Source organism: Vicugna pacos, chromosome 4 (assembly GCF_048564905.1).
Source record: "Vicugna pacos chromosome 4, VicPac4, whole genome shotgun sequence".
NCBI classification, from domain to species: domain Eukaryota; kingdom Metazoa; phylum Chordata; class Mammalia; order Artiodactyla; family Camelidae; genus Vicugna; species Vicugna pacos.
In genome coordinates, this window is record NC_132990.1 from 55,181,988 (window position 1) to 55,202,534 (window position 20,547).

The following is a 20,547-nucleotide window of genomic DNA, read 5'->3' on the forward strand; positions in this document are numbered from 1 at the left end:
TTCTGGGTTTTTTTTTTTAATTTGCATTTTATATTTATATTATCTTCTCTGGAGCTTTTACTGTGTTACTATAGGATGGTGACACAGTAATAATACAGCAACTCTTTTGTAAATGTTAAGTTACATCAAGAAAATAGCAGGATAGTAATCCCAGACGGAGAGTTTCTCTGGTACCGCCACAGATATTACAGGGTTTTCCTTGCAACATCTTTAATGCCCATTTCAGTTGAGTGCCTCTGCCTTCTAAAACTAGGTTTGGCACTGCTAAGCTCCTTCGACGGTCTGTATCTACAGCTATATTATTTTACATTTCTCAAATATACTATAAATGTAAAATACTAAATGATGAATTAGCTAAGGGAAATCTGGAAAACAAGTACAGTGTGTTGGGCTCCTGAAAGAAGAAATGCCTAAAAGATTAAAACACAAAAAAATTAGAAGGAAAAGGGGAGGTGGTACTCAGGTGCACCCTATACTATTAACAGGCAAGAAAAGAATCCAAATAAAAGTTCTGTCATGTTTTCTGTTTCCTTTCAAAGCAAAACCCTCTGTAGTGTTGTGTGTACGCACCATCTCCCCTTCCTTACCTCTGATTCTTTCCTGAGCCCAGTCCGGCTAGGCCTACGTCTTGGCCAGTCTGCTGAAGGTCACCGGGGATCTCTCTCTTGCCAAAGTCAGTGGTCTTTTGATGCCTTTACCTGCCCATCTTCTCAACAGCGTTGAACACAGTTGACCGCTTCTGCCTTCTTGGTAACACGTGATTCTGAGCTTCAGTACAGGATGTCATATGTTTAGACTTTCCTCCCCATCTCTGGCCGGTCCCTCTGTTCCCTTTGCTGGCTTCTCTTCTAGATGTGGAAAGGGCCTCAGGCCTCAAGAATATTCTCTATCTTCCCTCTTTCTAGGTAAGCTCATTCAGTCCCAAGGCTTAAAAGCCATATATGTGATGAGTCACACATTTTTATCTTCTTTTCCATCATTGCTTCTGAGCTCCAGACTGAACTACCAACTGCTTTTCTAAAACAACCCTGTCCCTCGTTTGGGTCGCAAACTAGAAGTCACCTTGCTTTCTCTCTTTTCCTCATCCCCTACATGCAGCCTGGCAGCGGTCCTATTGGCTCTATCTCTAAACGAGACCCTGGATGTTACTAGTCCTTTGTCTGTTGCTACCACCCTTGGCCAGTCCACCATCATCTCCTACTTAGCCTTCCTACGGTCCTTTGCCCCAGATAGCCAGCGAAGTTCTTTCTGAAACAGAGATTAGCTCAAACCACCACCTTGTTTAAACTCCTCATTGCAGTAACAATAAAATCGAGATACCCTAACCTGGCCTATGAGGCCCCACAAGGTCTGACTCCTGCCTCTAATTCCATTCCCTCCAACTCCAGAGACACTGGAATTCTCCTCCCTGCTTCCCAACTTGCCAAGTTTTTTCCTACCTGGGGCTTTTGCACTGGGTATTCTCTCTTCCAGGAATGTTCTTCTGTCCACCTTCAGATTGTTAGCTCCTGTTTATTTTATTCACATCAGAGCTTAAACGTCACTCCTCCAAGTGCTGACTCCTTTTCATCGCTAGCCTGTTACTGTGTTGTATTTTCTTCTTAGCACTTACTGAAGTGTCTGAATTCACTGTATCTGTTTGCCCACACATCCATTGTGAATATGAATATAATTTCTCCTTTGAAATTCAAGTTCATCGGAGCAGGAATTCTATCTTCAACACTGTATCCCCTGAACCTAGAAGAATATTTGGTGCACAATGCAGTTTGATAAGTATCTGTTACATTACTGTACAATGATGCTCAACTGATTTTACAAGGACAGATTAACTGAGACTCAGCTTCACCAGAAATCTGATGTGAAAAATACATCCACACTTCATCACCGTGCCACGTAGTCTTGGGCCAAGACCAACCACACAGCACTTTTTACAGAGGAGAATGCACCTCCACGATGTTAGTCTCGTTTCTCCTCCCACGTTCTGCTTTTCCTGCATGCTCACCCTGGCTACCCCTCCCGCCACCTGGACAGTACCCCTGCTACACTGTGTCCTTGTATTTTGGTTGAATAAATAAAAGAACATTGAAGGCTGCCTTTGTAACTTCCTCAATGCCAACTGAAGTCACGAAGTTTTTAAAAATGGCTTAGCTACAGAGTACGTTCAGAGATCTCTTGGTTTCATATCTCTAAGCAGAATAAGTTTATCTAAAACCTCTTAAAAAGAAGCAGACTGACAGACATAGAAGACAAACTTACGGTTGTGAGGGAAGGAGGGGAGGGACAAATTGGAAGTTCAAGATTTGTGGATACTACTATATATAAAATAGACAAACAACAGAGTCCTGCTGTATAGCACTATATATTCAACATCTTATAATAACCTATAATGAAAAAATATGAAAATGAATATATATGTATAACTGAATCACTATGCTGTACACCAGAAATTAATACATTTGAAATCGATTGTATGTCAATAAAAATAAACATCTTAAACTTAGTACCACCTGCTACCATGACTGAACCATGAAAGTGCCAAAGACCCTTTATTTTCAAGCAGTCTCCTCAATTCTCTTTTGTGACTGACACTTAGTTTTTCCTAAATTTCTACTTTGGATCTGAATAGCTTCTCTTTTACAAGCAGATGTTTCTTCCTTTTGTAATTACTTCATAAGCTTTAACAGTAGGTGGTGCTAGGAATGCACAAAAATAAATTTCCATAGACCAACAGAACTGTCACAGCTTTATTTCGTGACTTATTACAACATAGAAATACGCCTTTTTTAATACTTCATATAAAGTTATTGACAATACAAAATTTTTTTTGTTTTTTTCTTTTAATGAAAATGATTTAACTTAGAAATCTATTGTGAAACTTTTGTCTAGTTTTGCAATTCTCAGATATTCCAGTGCAAAAATAGATCCCATTACAGACAGCATAAAGTGCTTGGAATGAAGGGCCGATGATAAAGAAAAAGCACAAAAACATAGCTTCATCCTAGGGTAGAAGAAGGGCAGACAGAATACTTACACCTTATGGAAGTATAAACATTCTATAAAAAGGGATGCAACAATTTTGAAGAGAACTAGAGCAACGTGACTATTGTACTATATTATTACTAGTAAATAGTAACGGGTAGAAATCAATCTCAGTATCAAAGTGGTTCAATATAATATGACTCATGGCTCTTTGGAAAAAATTTTCACCTGATATATACAACCACAAAAAGAAAACAGACAAATCCCTTTAGTCAATAATTACTAGATAGTGATTGATATGCAACATGTAATAGTCAAAATGCGTATGATTTCAGTACATATGTTGAAATACAGTAGTTTGAGGTTCGGTTGTGTTTTTTGTTTTTTTTTTTAACAATGACCTGTGCTGGGCATTTGGGTATAGAGGGCTTTTTTTAAAAAAAAATGTTTTCTTTTGTATTTCTCATATTCACAGTTGTTAACAAGGTTTAAGGTGTCCAAAAGAAGCAAAAGCAGAAATCTTTGAAGACTTCTGAGAATTTTCAAAATTCACACGGTTACATTTCCACAGGGATTATATAGAAATTTTACTTGACTGAGCAGGGGGTTGGTAAAAATGTCTACTATAATTAGGCTTACACAGAAAAATTCAAGACTACTACCTGGATAGTCTAAAAGGTAACAATATTAATGAAGTAGATGTCTAACTGTAGATTGTTTCTAGCTTAAGAGATTCGTTAAATCTATATTGAAACGTAATTTTTTTCAAAGTAGTTCACAGTGTCTTTTGATTGTTTAAAATATGGCCTTGAAGGAGAGTAATCAAAGAGGAGCTGCTCATGGTTACAGAATGAGAACATCACTCTAGTAAAATGGGAAAATCGAAGCTTGATTTTGGAAAGTATCAAATAAGGAGAAACAATTACTCTATGAATTTTTATCATTAAAGATAACATAAAATAGAATGACCTCATGCCAATCATTATTGGAAAAATGCCTTCATTACTTATTTATCATGTTAGAAAATTTTGGCATTAATTTCTAAAAATCATTTTCATCTTCTAAGCAACAAATTACGTGATAACATTCAGTAAATTTTTTTAATGCAGATTTGGAAAAGATGTGAAATCTTACACCTTTAGAGTTAATATTTATGTTTTTTTTAAGGAGCATAAATTAGTAATGATATTGAAAGATCACTAACTTCACCAAATAGTAGTTTTCTTATATTTTTGTTGTCTCAATACAGGTAACATTAAGCATTGGTGCAATAATATTTTGAAAAAACGTTTACTCACTAAAAAAAAATAAAATTGGGTTAGAAAAGTCTGAAGTCATCTTCATGTGGGGCATTTGCTGGTTTGGTTTTTTTTTTTTTTTTTTTCTTCATGATAGGTTAGTGACTGAGGAGATGAAAAATTTGAGATTGTCAGAATGGGGTATCTGAGATCTTCAAAGGCAATTATTTTAAGGTACTAAACGCCACGATCACAAGTTTTATGTTACTCAACAAGTTGTGAAGCTAGCTGTGTTCTCTGTGAAAGTATTCATTGTTTAGCGAACCTTTTGTCTAGTTTTGCATTGTGGTCAGTCTTGTGACCCTCATGACATTCAAACCTGCTGGCTTCTGCATTGTTGCTGTTTTCAAGAAGTGGGCTGCCCAGTGTTCTTTCAGTGGGTTCCTACAACCACAATAGAACAACCTATATTTGTAAACCAGTTATCCACAGAATATGGCACAAGAAACCTGCTGAGACTTAGTTTCCCCTCACCCTATTCATGTATACTCCTTCAGTTATAACATACACTCAAAAAGTACTTAATAAACTGAGACTAGAAGACTTCTCAGTGATCATAAACTTAAATACAATGTTATGAGACCTTGGCCACCACACTGTTTTCTGGTCACCAGGCACTAGTCAGACCATCCATTTGCAAACCTACATGAAAAAATAAAGCTAGAGAGGCAGTGTGACCATCATCCTCTATACCACAGGGTTCTACAAAAAGGCCATTCTAAGGTTTCATAAATCACTGACAGAACTTACAATTCCAAATAACATAAAAGTACAAAGATTTTTGTCAAAATATAGCTCCACCTTTTCATGTTTGAGGTTAATTCAAAAAGCCAGAAATAATACTATGCTTGTGTCAAACAACAAGACCTTGAGATGCAGTGTACCGTGTTAGTAGACAATCAGGACAGCTGGACATTGGCCTCCCTCGGTTTGAAGGCACCAATGCCCTGGCCTCCACTGTTTCCAGCCCCAGAAATGTGGTTGCTGATTCTTTGCTTCTTACCAAGATCTAAGTATATTTCAAGAGTCCCAGAAAGGTAACCCTGGAGACCTGTGGTTCTAAGCGAGGGACAACCTAACAATGGAACCAAGTCTCACTAGTCTAGCGCCACCACCACAACTTGAATGTTACCACCACCAGAGCAGCTCATCATGAAGGGAATCAAAGCAGGATTTTCCCCACACATGGCACCATCTTGTCACCTGATACTTCATGATGTCAACAGATTTTGAGAAGAGCAGCTTTCACAAAAGTGTGCATGACACACCATGGTGCTTCAGGCTTTCTGAGCAACTTGGCACTAGTAATTCTGATGCACTGATTGCCAGCAGGGGCTGTGTCACCGGGAAGCCGGTCTCCTGGTACGGCAGGGCTTAACGAATGAGGATGTGCGTGCCTTTTGACTCTGATAATCACTGGCCATGATTATTTGATGAGTTATTGTTGCAACCCCAGTAAGAATACAAAGGAACAGAAAAAGTATGTCAGACCCATATGTCCGCCGGGCTCCATACTAGAGTTTCACATGAGTATAAGGTAATAAACTAAATTCAAGTCTTTTTCACTCGCGAGCCATACAAGACATAGGCTACAAAGGCACTGCCCTTGTAATGGAATTTTGTTTTCATTGCATTGAATTGCATTGCATTGAATAGTATCAGTACAGTATCCAGTTTACTTCTTCCCACAAAGGCTTCCAGCTCGTTCCTCTGGAACACGTCACTCGGTGCAAAGGAAGGTGTGGTTCCTCCTTTCTTTCAGCCACCCTGGAGGAACAGGATTCTTCACACGTAACTTTCTTTCACTTTCTCATCCTGCAGAAAAGATGTGAGAACTGCCACATCCACTACTGTCTGGTTTTTGTGTAATGACAGGTCCTTTAAGTGGTCATCATCACTTTGGTCCTTGGCAAAGTTTACAAATACCTGTCAAAAGAAAGATGGACCTTTATAAAAACCTCTAACTCTCTCTTTATTCTAGCTGCATTTTTCCCTGGGTGGAGTTAGATCAGGTAGGAGAATACAAGACTGTATTTAACTAGATTACTAGAAACCTTTGTGTGTGAGGGGAGGGGAATGCTTGAAAAAGCACTAACCATTAACAACTGACCTTCTATAGTGCACCTCCCCCAGTCACCAGCTGCTCAATCATCTATTTACTCTGACTCATACAGGAAAGGGAGAGGGATGAAAGCTGACATCTACTGATGGCCAGAATCTATTTGGTACCTAATGTTACCTAATTTAAATGGGATAAGGCACCTGGCAAAATGCCTGGCCCGTGGCAGCTACTCAATAAATGGCAGTTTTTATGATTTTTGTGACAATTTATGCTCATAATAACCCTATGAAGTAGATAGTATCATCTCCCTTTTCAGATTCAGGGGGATTAGGTAAAAAGCACAGGTAGCTGACGATCAGGAGGTCAAGCTCAGGTGCTCTGCACTGTTCTGAGGCCCACAATGGGGTTGGGGGCGGTGTTGGCAGGGAGGTAAGGAGAAGGGGCAGGAATCCTCACCCTGGAAAGCAAATCTGTTTTTGACTCTCAAAGCTTACTTGGTCAAGTGTTGTCTGAGAGACAGAGTAGTCTTCTATGTGGAGTCGCTTTTTGCTCTGGGAAAGGGCGCTAAAGATCTTGGCCAGGGAGGACAGTGATGACGGAAGCTGGTACTGCAGCATGTTCCGGTGCTTCTCCTTCAGGACGCTTCCTGGAAAGGCGAGTCCAAAGAACTCCTGGACAGGCTTCAGGTCCGGGTTGGACCCTGCTATTCGTACAACTATTGTATAACCGTCTCCAAACCTGAAAGCAGGAAGAAGCAAGTCCACATGGAAGATCCTCAGGAAACGTCTCAAAAGGCTATTTAACTCTGAGAACCCAGCTTGGGTCATGAAGACGAAAGATCCCAGACAGACCCAGAAATCAGTTTCAGAGAGAAGGAACCAGTTATCATGTGTTGAATCCCTACGACGTGAGATGTCAAACATGACTTGGTTTAATCTTCACCTGAACCCTTGAGGTCGGTCAGATGTTACAGAGAACCTGGAGCCCAGAGAGTCACTTGCTCGTGGCACGAAGCTCAGATGTGCTAGGCCAGGATGTGGACCCAATGTGTCTGACTCCAAAGCCTATGCGCTAACTTTACTGGCATGCATAAATCTTTCCATTTCATCTCTGTCAAGGCTAGCGGTAGACAGTCCTACAGCACCGACTCTCAGAGGTTAAGTAACTTGCCCAACGGCATACAACCAGTAAAAGGTCAAGATGGAATTTGTGTGCAGCTCTGACTTCAAAGTCCTCATTCTTACCACTACACCATTTTGTACAGTTTATTTCCCTTTACTTTACAGCCACCATGTAGACACTCACAAAAGAATAAATACACGATTTCTCAATATGTGGGATCCCAAAGAAATTATCTTTGTTACCTGTTTTTCAGATGTTGGACGCTGCCAAGACACCTGAACCTCCCATTGACCATAATTGCCATCCTAGTGCAAAGAGCTTCACATTCTTCCATGCTGTGGGCAAACAGAATGAGGTCTGAGTTTTAGAGAGATGCTCTTAAAACCGTCAGAGCATCACCATGACATCTGGCATTTCCAAGAAACAGATTCCCAGCTTCCTAGGGCATAAGTGCGTCCTGTACAAATACGTGAAGATGGAGGGATAATGCTGTTCATGCCGTGCTGTTTACAATTGTGAAACACGTTGGAAACAACCCAAACATCTACACAAAAGAGGAATAGTTCAATAAATTGGGGTATATCCTAATGGAATACTATTCACCAATAGCTATAAGAACTGACGACACATCTAAATTAACTGACTTGGAATAATGTTCACAATATTGTTAAGTGAAAAAGAACTTACGGTATATACTAAAGCTTGCATTTTTTTTTGTAAAAAAGAAAAAAAAACCCCACATACACCACATGCAGATTTGCACAGGACACTGTGCAATGATCTGTTGCCCAATGACAGTAATAGTTGTCTCCTGGTGACGCAGTGTCAGGTGGTTACATTGTTTCTCTCTGCCTTTCTTTATTTTCTATTTTCACACAACGATCAACTATACTACTTGGAAAACTTAAAAAATTACACAACAAAGAAGCCAAGCTAAGTCTTCAGTACAGACCTATGCGATGTAAGCACCACTGATCTCCCTTCCTTGATGATACTTAGGGCACAGTTCCACAGGAATCGCCGGGCTTTGGGATCCATGCCTGTGGTCGGTTCATCCTGTAATTAGAATAAAGTGAGTCCTATTACGCGCTGGAAAACAAGTCAAAGATGGATTTGGTTTCAAATGCAGACGCATCTTTGCAATAGCCTAAGTTTTAGCTTACCGTTCTATTTATTTCTTGATGAACCGAAGAACCAGACCTGACATACGAGAGTGTTTCATACTTGTGTGCAACCAGTTCACTTTGATCAGTATGTCATTGAGTTGAAAACTCAGATTTAGTTTTTTATGAAATTAAATTTCTCCAAATATACAGAAAGGGAAGGGGAAAAGTCATTTAGTTTCAATTATCTTTTCATGACTGACAAGTATATACTAAAAAACTATCCTTTGTCTGAAATCTCTACTGAAGTCAATTTAAGGTCTGGATAAAATTCCTTTTCTTCTTCTTTTTTTTAAATTCTAGCTCAGTCCAGCTTAGCCTGTCATATTGTACTTGGTAGTCTGAGAGAAAAAAATTTCAGATCCAAATAGTGTAGAGAACATTAAAGCCTCAGCCTAAGGCTTCTTTCTACAATAACTTCAATGTTCTTCTTTTCTGCAGAAGAATAAGGGGTCACTGTCTGAACTAACCTTCTGTTTTCCATCTCTCTGTAAGAAACCATGACCCAGGTGCTACCTTGGGAATCCTGAAGCTGTATCCACAGTCTCCCTTTTCAGGGGATGCACACACAGATGGCAGACAGAATGGTTCAGAGAAAGGCCAAGTCACATATTGAGCCCCAGCCACACAAGAGAAATAAGGTCCAAAGAGTATCTCCTCTTTTGGAGCATCTGAGGGCCCAGCAGAGCCACCCCCACAAGTGTCAAGGAGAGGGACGAGGGAGCTTCCCTCTGGGTCTCTGAGGCTGCTCAGCTGTTCCTGGCCAGGGGAGGAGGTGTGCCACTGCCACATCAGCCACGCACACCCTGGACACCGGACTTCAGAGATGTTTTCCATTCAGGCCAGAACAGAGTTTTCCAGTGACAGCCACACTCACCAGAAACACCACAGGAGGCCCACCGATCAGAGCCATGGCCGTCGAGAGCTTGCGCTTATTGCCCCCACTGTAGTTTCCGGCGTATTTCTCTCCGTACTTCACGAGGCCCAGCTTCCGAATTGCCCACTCACCAACCTACAAGTGATAAAAAGCACCTTCACTCCCGTTGGGTTTGGTAGTCTTATTGTGCTTTCTTACACGTGCATATGACAACCCTTTTACTGAGTAGGACCAGAGTCTATAATCACAACCCAGCAAGTTGTGATTATAGAGTCAAAAGCAGGGGGAAGGGGCTCGTGGGGTGGGAGCAGCACTCCCTCTCTGCCCTCCAGCAGGAGCCTGTTCACCTGTCCCTGCCCCACTGCCACCACAGGTTCCCACCCTGAAAGGAGGCACTAAAAACCAGCACTTTGCACTGCTGCATCCCTGAGCAAGGACAGCCAGAAGTCACGTGTGAAAGTCACAGCCGTAAGGCACACTGTCAGGACGCCCAAGGAGGCAGGCAGGCTGGCTTCCCGGGCCCCGTGGTACCTTGCCAACTTCCTTCTCTGGGACTCCTCTCAAGAGGGCAAAGAACTCCACGTGTTCTCTTCCAGTCAGTAATTCCGTGATGGCATCAAACTGAGGGCAATAGCCCATATTCTGGTGTACTTCATGGATGTTTGATAAGATACTGCAAGGAAAAACAGAAGTGGTCAGCATTTAGAGCTACTCTGATCAGAAAATCCTGACTAACGTTCCTACACAGTGTGCGTGTGCATGACAAAAATACCAGCAAGAACACTTGCTATAGCTTGAAGCAACAGCCTTTCCACCCCCAGGAGGCCAGCCCCTCCTGGAACTCAGCGTTCCTGCCTGCATCCTGCCCAGTCCTTGCACCTGGCTCCGCCGACACCTCAATCTGCAGGTTCAGTCCCATTTCAGAATTCCCAATCCATCCTAGCTTCAGTACTATCTTTATAAACAACCTCAGTTGCACTGTCCTGGGGCTTTAACACTAAGTGTCCATCCTTGACTTGCCTCTGGGCCCGGTCATATACACCAAGTGCTCTGTTGTTCCGGTCTCCTTCATGGCCATTCAGATCCAGAGGACACCCAGCAACTCAGTACGACCTCTCTCTGCATTTTGCTGCCCATACATGACTCAGCCACAGCACGATCCAGACCCCTTGGTGCCACTAAATACTCAACCCTGGTTTTTAAGGGTTTTTTTTTTTTTTAATCACAGACTCTGAGAATCTGGGGACAATAAAAATTATACCTACGGACACAATTTTAGATACACTGTGGAGGCAGCTTTTAGGCCCTCTAAAGCCAATCTCAGGTTAAGAATCCCTGATGTAGGAGGAAGCTCGGTGTCATATCCAGTCCGATGGCTGCACTACAGCCACCTCTGGACAGCCGTGAGTTTGACCTGTCAGCAGTATTCACTCCTCCCTGCATATCAGTTAGTACTCTCAGGTCCAGCCTTTTCTAGAATTATGATCAAGACACCCACGGACCCTTTGCTGGACCTCACAGCTACTCTGTCCAAACTGGCTCTTAGAACCAGGCACTGTGACAAACATTAGTTTGGGGCAGTTACTGCTGCCACTGCGATGTGCTCCAGGACTCTGGTACCAGGGACAAGCCTAGGGACGCAGCTGTGTAGCCTAAGATCTGCTGTTCTAGAAATTCTGTTCTCTTAAACCCCCTCTCCACTGCTACCGAAAAACTGCTAAGAGTCAGAGGAGGAGACTCATAAGTACATTAAGTTCCTTGCTCTTTTCAGTTTTATGGGCTAGGAGCCCCCTGTCATTTTCAAATTTTAAGTTGCCATCCATTAGTGGGTTGTGAAATAAATTTAGTGGGTCACGGTCAGTATTTTTTTAAAATGGCGTGGTATAAGGTAGAATAAGAAACACCAGAGTGCACTACAAGCAGTAAGAATAGGTAATGTTTTACAGAACGTTTATTTAAGCTATATGCGTGTTCACGTGCATATCCTAGGTTGAGAGGTAAAAATGTATTCGATATTATGGGCCATGATCAAAAAGTTCGAAAGGAAGCCACTGCCTTGTACCATCTGTCCACGTGAGAAGCCCAGAGAAGTCCCACGTATTTAGAGTGCTCCCAGGTAATGCTGCCTAACAGGTCTCTAATGTGTCCTGGATCCCTTAAGATCATGCTGCTTAGTGACCTGAGCGCTCTCAGGCAGTAGCCCGGAGGAGACATCAGTAGTTGGTACACGCTTTAGAGAGGGCAATTGGGCAAGTATATATAACCTTTTATCTTGTAGGAATTTTCTAGACAAATACAAGGACATACGTAGTGAAAAACAGAAACTAATTAATGTCCAACAATAAGGAGTTGATGAAATAAACTATAGGTACGTGTGCACAGATGTATTTTACGCAGTAACGTAAAATTCCACATCTTAGAATGTGTGACCCATTGAGAAACAGTCATAATACAGTCATTAACAAAAACAAAAACAAAAAACTTTAAAAAAAATACAGTATCATCTCAACTTCATAATACATTTATATGTGTATATAAAGTCAAGAGATTTGGGGGTGATGGGAATGTTCTAAGACTGAATTGTGATAATGGTTGAACAACTCTGTAAATTGCCTAAAAGTCATTGAATTGTGTACTCTTAACACAAGTAAATTGTATGGCACATAAATTATACCCGAACAAAGCTGTTAAAAAAAATAGTGTGAGACTGAAAGGAAATGTAAATGTTATCTCTAGGTAGTGAAACTGTATATTATTTTTATTTACTTCTTTACAATTGACTATGTTTCAACATTTTTGAAACTATACAGTGTTGTTATAATCAGAAAAAGAACGATATGTTTATTTAAATAAAGTTGAAAAAAGTCATTGTAGCAAACTACAGACTTCTTTTCTCACCTATTTTTGTTAAGGAAAGCATCTCCTCTGGTAACCGTGGTATCTCCTGTTAACATCTTGAAAGTTGAGGATTTCCCAGCCCCATTAACACCCAGAAGTCCAAAGCACTGAAAAAGATTGGGTAAGTTGTACAAGCAAACTGCTAAAAATCTGAATACAAGTGACCCCTATAAAACAGTCCCCCCAGCTTAGTTTTTATATAACATGATCCTAAAACATTACACTTGATGAAGAGTCAAACGTTTTCTTGGTTTTAGAAATCATACCTTTTAACATACATTTTATAAAGGGGCCATTTTAAGTGGTGTATGTATTTGTAAGTATTATTTCAGTCATCAGATTCAGGCCAAAGTTAACGCGTGAAAAACAGTAATGAAAGCCAACAAGTCAAATGTCACCATCTAATCTGGCTGAAAGGCATACAAGAATACAAACATGACCAAGAAAGGAGAAAAATATTTTTTTAAACTCTTTCGAATTTCATCATCATCTTGAATGGATCACAAGATCACTTTCTGGATGTGCATGCTTTTCTTAAATTGCCTAACATTATCCAAAATTGTTCACTTTTGACATATGGGGCTCCCATCCTTTCAATGACTGGTTGCTCCACATAGGTATAAATCAAGAAGCCTTTTAAAACCACTTTTGACCCCTTACAGATACTGTTGTCTGATTGGGGTAGAGAGCATCTGAATTAATAGGGGCAGATACGGTATAGACAAAGTGCCTTTACCTCGCCAGGAGGAATGCCGACGCAAATCCTGTCAACGGCAGGCTTCCTCTTCCTTCTATAAATCTGCAACAAACAAAATGCAAAACTGCATGAGCTGCAGTGACACACAGCCATCCCAGGCAACTGTGGAAGAGGGAGTCATGACTTAAACATACCACAGAATAAGACTCATGATGAGACTAAGTCACATACTTGAAGTGCTGAAAGCTTTGGTCTGTCTCTGCGGCAGCTGGCCTCTGACTGACTCTGAAGCTCAAAATACAAGTGAGTTTCCTTTCATTTTTTAATCTAATACCAGCTTTCTAAAAACATATGGGCCATTGATATCTACATAGTTTTTATTTAATATATAAAAATATTGTAGATATTAAAAAAATTAAATTCTACAGGTAAAAATTTATCAAAGCGTTGAAAGTACTGACTGTATTACAAAGCAGTGAATTGCTGGGATTCTGGCTCCCAGAGAGGGAGGAAACAGACCCTCCTCTTAAGCAGTGGAGACGCACCAGCTTTTTGGACCAGGAAACTGAAAATCACTTACTCTCCCTACTTCAGCTTTGACATGATATACAATATTAGTATGTTTTAATAACAACACATAAACATAAATGTGAAAAACAAATATACTCAAGAATAAGAATTCACTTTATAATTACTCTCAGTAGGATTTCTTTAATTAAGAAGTCCCCATGGTGTATTTCAGATAAAATTAAATTGACAGAAGGTAGGTATAGATACCCATTGTAGGATGCACGCTCTTTTTATTAAGCAAGTCAGCAAAATGCTAGTTTCAAACATATAAGGCTGAAAAAAACTGAAGACAAGTTGTTACCACCTGTCCTCATTGCCTCACCTTAGTCAACTCCTTGATTTCCAAGATGTCATTCTGTCCGCCACCATCAAGAATCCTCTGTCTTTCCCGCCTCACATCTTCATCCTCATCATTCAGAGGAGGAAGCTTTGCCTTTACAGGTCTTAGGGGGAAAGAATTAAGAGGAAAAAAAAAATCAACCTTTCAAGTTATTTTTCAAGTCAAAGACCCAATTTCTGAAGCAGTCCTGTAGAATCTATACTCCAGAGTTGTCAGCAGTGTTGGGGGCTGGGGGATGCCCACATTAGGAAAATCAGTTTGATTATCTGTTTTGAGTTTAAGTCAACCCAACCATCACTGGCAAAGGTTTTCCCGTGCTCCTCTGTGCTCCTCTTGCAAGACCCTCAGCCAGGCGCTGCATGAGTTCTGAGAGAACGCTCACCTGGGCCTGATGAAGAACCTGTACTGGATCAGCACAGTGATGAGGAAGAAGACCACCCCTTCCACGGCCATGGCGAAGAGGTTTCGTCCCACCAAGTCCCAAGATAGTGGCGAGACAAAGCGATTCTCCCCTGGTGGACACAACGCAGAGATCCAGTCAAAATTAGGCACCAAAGACCACAGCCCTTCCTCAGACTCGGGCTCAAATTCACCTACGTTCCCCAGAGACACCAATGGTTATTGCCCATGACAAGAAAGAAAAAAAATAAGGGAGCCACCACTCTACAAGTCTGATTTAGGGTAAGATTTTGGGGAAACATGTCGCGACCCAGCACCAATCACAATTGCAAAGCCAAAGTATCAAAAGTCGTTCTTAAAAAAGCAAACAATCCAGGGTAATTTTTAGGGTCAGTATTTTAACAAATTACAAGTTTCACTAAGAAAGATTAGAAAGAACTTTAAAAAGGTGCCCTGAAAGGCATATAATGTAACCCAGTGACTCGATTCACCTAGTTTTACATAAATAGTCCCTAAATTCCTTATATACCTGATTTGTACCTCCAAGTTAAAAAAAAAAAAGTCCCTCTTCTGTGCGCATTCAATAATATGGCCTATCTGACCATATGAGCCCGTCAAAAAGGATAGTAACATGGCCACAGGAGACATAATTTTTAAAGATTCTAAAGGTAGAAAGAGCTGCAGTAAATTGCCTTTTTATAGACTGTGTAAAAGGTAATCTATGACCACATCTGCAGGCCCACGATTTATCTAATAGAGCCAAAGTCTGCACCTTTCCTTCTGATTCTCTGGCCTGTATCTAATTCTCAAAGCTGTGGTTTGACTTTTCCAGTGACTCTGACAAACCCCACCAGTGGTATCAGGCACTGGTTCCAAGCCCACGTCACTATTTTCCTTACCTCCAAAATTACCCTCTGACCTTTGGTTGTGGTCGTGCCACAACCAGCTATGTTGTCATGAGCCCTAGCAGTGGAGGGAAGTCCTGTGCCCAGCCACCCAAAGTGCCGAGGCCCATGCAAGCTGCCATCTCTATTAAAACATCCTCCAGCCACTGCTGTCACTCACCAAACCTTTCCAAGGCATCAGCCATTGCCTGGTTTTTCACCATGTCAATGAGCCCCCGTCCCAGGCAAAAATGTGGGAAGATCAAGAACACAGACTTCAGGATATCATTGATGTTATTCAGCTTCTGAAAAAATAAGACAGAGAGAGACTGTAGGTCTTTCATGATTCAGGCTAGAAATTTACCAAAGTCTAAAATATGGGAATGAAGAAAAAAAATCTGATTCCCTGAGGCCCAACTGAATCTCTGCATCAGATACCAATAAATAGCAGTAGTCATAGCTGACGATATATAACGTGATAAGGTTCCGCTCTTCAGAAAATGCGGACTAATGCTATGAGTTTGGAGAAATGTGAGCAAAGTTTAGAAATACATGATCATATTTAATCAGAAGCAAATCCATCATAAAATATTTGCTTAGCATTTTAAAAAGCAAATTGCTCCTGTCTGGGTCAATATTTCAGTTTTAGGATTTTGTTGGACTTTTGAAAAGTCTTCTTCAATACATCAATCCAGCAATGGCCAAATACCCAACAACTGAGTAAGCTGCTACGTGCTTAGGGAACATCTCCCACAAGGCAGGTAAGGAAAGCTTTCCATCCCAGCTCAATCCTGAAGGGCAGTACTACCAGACTCCATGACAGAGGAAGGGCATTTTAAGCCAGGCCTCCAGGAGTACAGAGAGATTAACAGACAACTCAGCTGAAGTGCCTGGGGTAAGGGTGTGGTGGAACTGCCCAGGAAGGGTGTACACCTCTCGGAAAGGCCTCGTGTGCTCAGCTAAGGTGTCTGGACAAAGGCAATGACAACAGGAATGGACAGGGAACCCTGTTAAAGAGATCTGTGATTGGGGGAACTGGCAAAGTAACCAACTGAATGAGAAACTAGCAAAAGTAAAACATTTAAAATGACTCTAATATTGCCAGCAAAGTGACTGGGTGGACAGTCATGCCATCCAGTGTGACAGGAATGGCAAGAGAAATACTGGGTTCTGAGGGGAAGATGACTGGGACATGGCCAGTCTGGGGCATCTTTCAGTTATCTAAACAGAGCCACCCACTAGGCAAGTGAGAACGTGAGACTAGAATTCAGGGGAACAGTCGGGGCTCGAGGCACAGAGCTGAGAGAGAACAATGTAAGACACTGACAGAGGTGAGGGTAAAAGCTCGCAGAACGAATGGCATCACCCAGAGACAGTATCTAAAGTGGAAAACAAGATGGCAGAGGACAGAAAGCTGGGAAAAAGCAACGCTTAAACAGAAAGAAATACAGAACTTGTCAAAGGAAACTGAAAGGCTTGATCAGAGACACGTCAGGAAGAGGAGGAGTGAGAGGTGCTATGCAAACCCAGACTCTGCAAAAGGACAGAGTGGTCCGTGGCATCAACACCATAGGCAGGGAGAAATAAGATCATGACTGAACACTGTCCTCTGGCTCCCAGAGATGCCCATCCCAGCAGGAGGCACTGTTTCCGCAGAACTCACGTTGTTGGTGAAGAGCTCCAGCACAAAGGTGGCCACACTGCCATTGATGCCGATGAAGAGGTTCACGCTGGTGAGGACCACGTAGGCGGTGCTAGGGATCTTGAACACGAAGGAGGCTGGATACATGAGAGGTGTGATGGACCACCTGGTGGGGCACAAAGACAAATGTCCACTAGGTGTCCCCTGCCTTCCCTCTGACACCAGATACACCATGTGCCCCATGCAGAGGTGCCTTACCCATACAGCAAAAGTAGGAGGGCGAGCACAGGTAGGTTGGTGGAGGACACATAGGACTTCTGCTGGAAGCAGATGAAGATGATAATGACCAGCGTGGCAGGGACGACATAGTTGCACTAAAAGTGAAACAAGGAAATCAAGTTTACCCCTAAGTCAAAGACACAACACATCTCAAATCCTCAGCATCATTGGACAAGAAGCAGCAGATAAACATATTGAAGAATAACTCTGAACTAATGAAGCCACAGAAACTATTCATCAAAATACCGGACAATGCATTTTGACAAGGATTTTACCCTCCAATGATTTTATAAACTGCATGTCCTTTCTGTCTTTCCAGCAGAGAAGCCAAGGTGTCACGCTCAGTAAACTTACTGAAGGATGGATTCCTGGTCAGAGTAATTTCAATTTCACAGGCAGCAAGTAAGCTGCCATTACTCTTCCCCAAGATGATTGTGTCTGTTTCATCATTAATGCTATATTAGAGTCTGCCCAAGATCAATCTCACTAGTAATCTGTTTATGAGGTAAGCATTTAGAACACGAATGTCAGAACTATTTCATCACACTGAGACTAATTTTAAAGTCTGTCCTGACAGTGTCTCAAGCATTAAAATGCAGAAATAAATACTTGACCGCAGGACAATTACAAGAATTCACAGCTGGAGGAAGAAAGCACAGGCAGGGAGGTGGGAGTGGGCTTGTCAGCTGTTAGGAGAATTTGCAGCTTCAGACCACAGGATTCTGCAGCTCAGTCCCATCCTACCTAATTGTGTTTTTTAACAACTTAGATGAAGACACACTTACAGCAAACTTCAGAGGCCCTAAAGTGGGGAGGGGTAGATAATACACAGGAAGGTAAGTGATGTTCCTGAGTTAGGGATTCGATCCTTCATCCCTGAATTTCTGATGACTGGCAGAGTCAGAGATTCGCACACAGTGAGCACTCAGTGTGTATGAGTTTACTCAATAAAGCAATTACTGGGTCAAGAAAAAAACAAGTGGACATGACATAAAATTCAGTTTAACAGGGGTAAACAGAAAGTGTGGGTTCAAAAAAGTCAATTGCATTAGTGTAGAGTGAAAGAGATCCCATTTATCCATTCCTGTGAAATAGAGGTTTAGTTTGCTAAGACAGTGTTACTTCAAAAATGCATTACCCTTGGGGCTGAGTAATAGAAGTATGGGATAAAGATCAACTCCCTCTAGACTCGTAACCACTCAGACCACAGCCTGAACACAAGGTTAATTCTACGCTTTGTTTTTCCGAAGGGACATTAACAATACGGAGCACGGCCATCAGAGAGGCGATCAGATGGGACAGTGACAAGTCTGAGAGCCTTGCTGTCATCCACACCGCCATCACCATCACCATCACTCACATCTGTGTAGTGCTTTAGGGACTGCAAAGTGTGCTCTCATACCATCTTATCTGGGGAAGACTTCAGTTACATGAAAGCTGTCTTCAAAAAAAAAAAATCCTCTGAGGGACTGTACAAGGAGAGAATTAAATTTTTGCTGTTGGCCTACAATTAAAGGGAGACACATTTCAACTCCATTTTACAAAAATTAAAACTTTAGAATTCTTTGAAGTCCTCCATATGGATCTAAACAGAAGCAATATACTCACTATAAGGTGGCAGGAAAACCTGTTTGCAACGGATGGATATGCTTCTGGTAAAATGGATAAAGATAAATGACAGACTGAGTTCCTGGTAAGACAAAGAACACCCTGACTCTGGAGGTTAAAATCTATCAGACATGTTAGAGGCATTGGCTCCGAGCTTTGATAAAGAGTCTTCCACCTCTGTTTCTTTGAAAAGTTGTCTCTTAGGGAAGGAGGTGGTGGTGGTCGTGGGTATTAACTGAAGTCAGTGTGGACAGACTTTCTCTGGTGTGAGATGAGATCTTTGCTTAATGCCATGTTTGGTGACATGACAGTGTACGATGGCCTCTGCCTTTTCCTCTTTTGCTCATCTTTAGACCAGCTAGAACATTTCCTGGGGATACCCAGGGGCTGTCTCCTCCACACCGTCCAGAGCCCTGATGGAGACTTATAAAGCAGAAGCCGACTGGAGTTCTTACCATGTCCCAGACAAAATTGGAGAGCCAGTAGATGACAGGCTTCACTCCGCTGATGAACTGCAGGTGCTTTGCTTTGCTGACTCGCTCCTGAATCAGGAACACGACAAAGCTGGCTGGGACGAAGGACATCGCGAAGATGACACAGATGGACACGAGGACATCCACTGATGTGGTCATCCTGAAAAAAGACAGATGGTGCAGCTGAGGACTCAGTCAGGAGGGGATACACACGCACGGATATCTGAAGCACAGGCCAAGGGAAAAATCTTTTCACCACGTATATTTTATTCAGGGTTAAAGATGATTATGTTTAAGTAAAGAAAAAAAAACCCTAATAATTCAAATGCAAAACTGACTCCACTGAGGTCAAAAAGAGTCCATGGCCATAATGGAACCATTAAAGGACATCAAAGAGCAGCCCAATGGCATTTACTTTGTTCTACCACTCTTGACCTTCTATGAGCAGCAAGTTGTAAATTTTCACACATAAAGGACTAGTGTAGCTTGAAAACAAAATTAAGCAGAAATATTAGTGTGAAACTGTTCAGGCACAAATTTCTGGCCATAAACAAGTTTCACAACAAAAGCATGTGGTACATCAATCCAACACATACAAAAATTCTATCAGGTTCTTATATGAGAATAGTCTTATGAGCCCATTAAATGCGGTATAATATAAACTATTTCTCTCTATAAGTTTTATGTAAGCTTGGTTTAAAGATCCTAGTGACAAATATTGATATTCTATACAAGTGAAGCAGAAATAATAACGGTGCCACACTCCACAGACAAGAAAGAACCTAACGTGTTGAATATCAGCTACGTGTCAGACTTGGCAATTTACATGAATTGCCTCATTTAACATCACACATCTAGGAAGTTTGGAAACCAGATTCAAACCCAGATCCTCTATGATTCAAAGACTATACACTCTAAACTAGATCATTCTGGCTTTAACTCTCTCTCTATCTGCAGAAATTAAACAAACAAGCTGATATAAACGTATTTCACCTAGTTTAAAAACAGTGGTTTTAAAACAAATGCAATTGATTTTTTATTCAACACTGTGTTAAGGGGGAGTTAAAATATTTTAGGATTTTATTAACAATGTAACTTCATATGAATTCACTAAATAATGACTTTTATGTATGTGTCATTTATCTTCTGCAGTTTAATCCCTGCCCAGCCAATTCATAAAATGATCAATCCCTGTCCAGAGCTTGGACCACCCCAGACACACCATGATGAAACTGTGTCCCCAGCTGTTACTCTAC

General features: G+C 41.4%; 1 protein-coding gene across 1 annotated transcript in view; it reads right to left on the reverse strand.

Annotated features, from left to right (window-relative positions):
* Positions 1-2,730: 2,730 nt before the first annotated feature.
* The window catches only part of ABCA1 (ATP binding cassette subfamily A member 1), a 126,646-nt gene continuing 108,829 nt past the window's right edge, over positions 2,731-20,547 (reverse strand). The window contains exons 37-50 of the mRNA XM_015247208.3: positions 19,274-19,451; positions 17,190-17,305; positions 16,953-17,097; positions 15,471-15,594; positions 14,389-14,518; positions 13,989-14,109; positions 13,136-13,198; positions 12,400-12,506; positions 10,033-10,174; positions 9,502-9,636; positions 8,414-8,517; positions 7,704-7,796; positions 6,834-7,077; positions 2,731-6,203 (exon numbers count right to left, since the gene is read on the reverse strand). Coding sequence (XP_015102694.1) covers positions 6,063-6,203; positions 6,834-7,077; positions 7,704-7,796; positions 8,414-8,517; positions 9,502-9,636; positions 10,033-10,174; positions 12,400-12,506; positions 13,136-13,198; positions 13,989-14,109; positions 14,389-14,518; positions 15,471-15,594; positions 16,953-17,097; positions 17,190-17,305; positions 19,274-19,451 — 1,843 coding nt within the window. The 3' untranslated portion in view covers positions 2,731-6,062. The remainder of the gene's footprint in view (positions 6,204-6,833; positions 7,078-7,703; positions 7,797-8,413; positions 8,518-9,501; positions 9,637-10,032; positions 10,175-12,399; positions 12,507-13,135; positions 13,199-13,988; positions 14,110-14,388; positions 14,519-15,470; positions 15,595-16,952; positions 17,098-17,189; positions 17,306-19,273; positions 19,452-20,547) is intronic.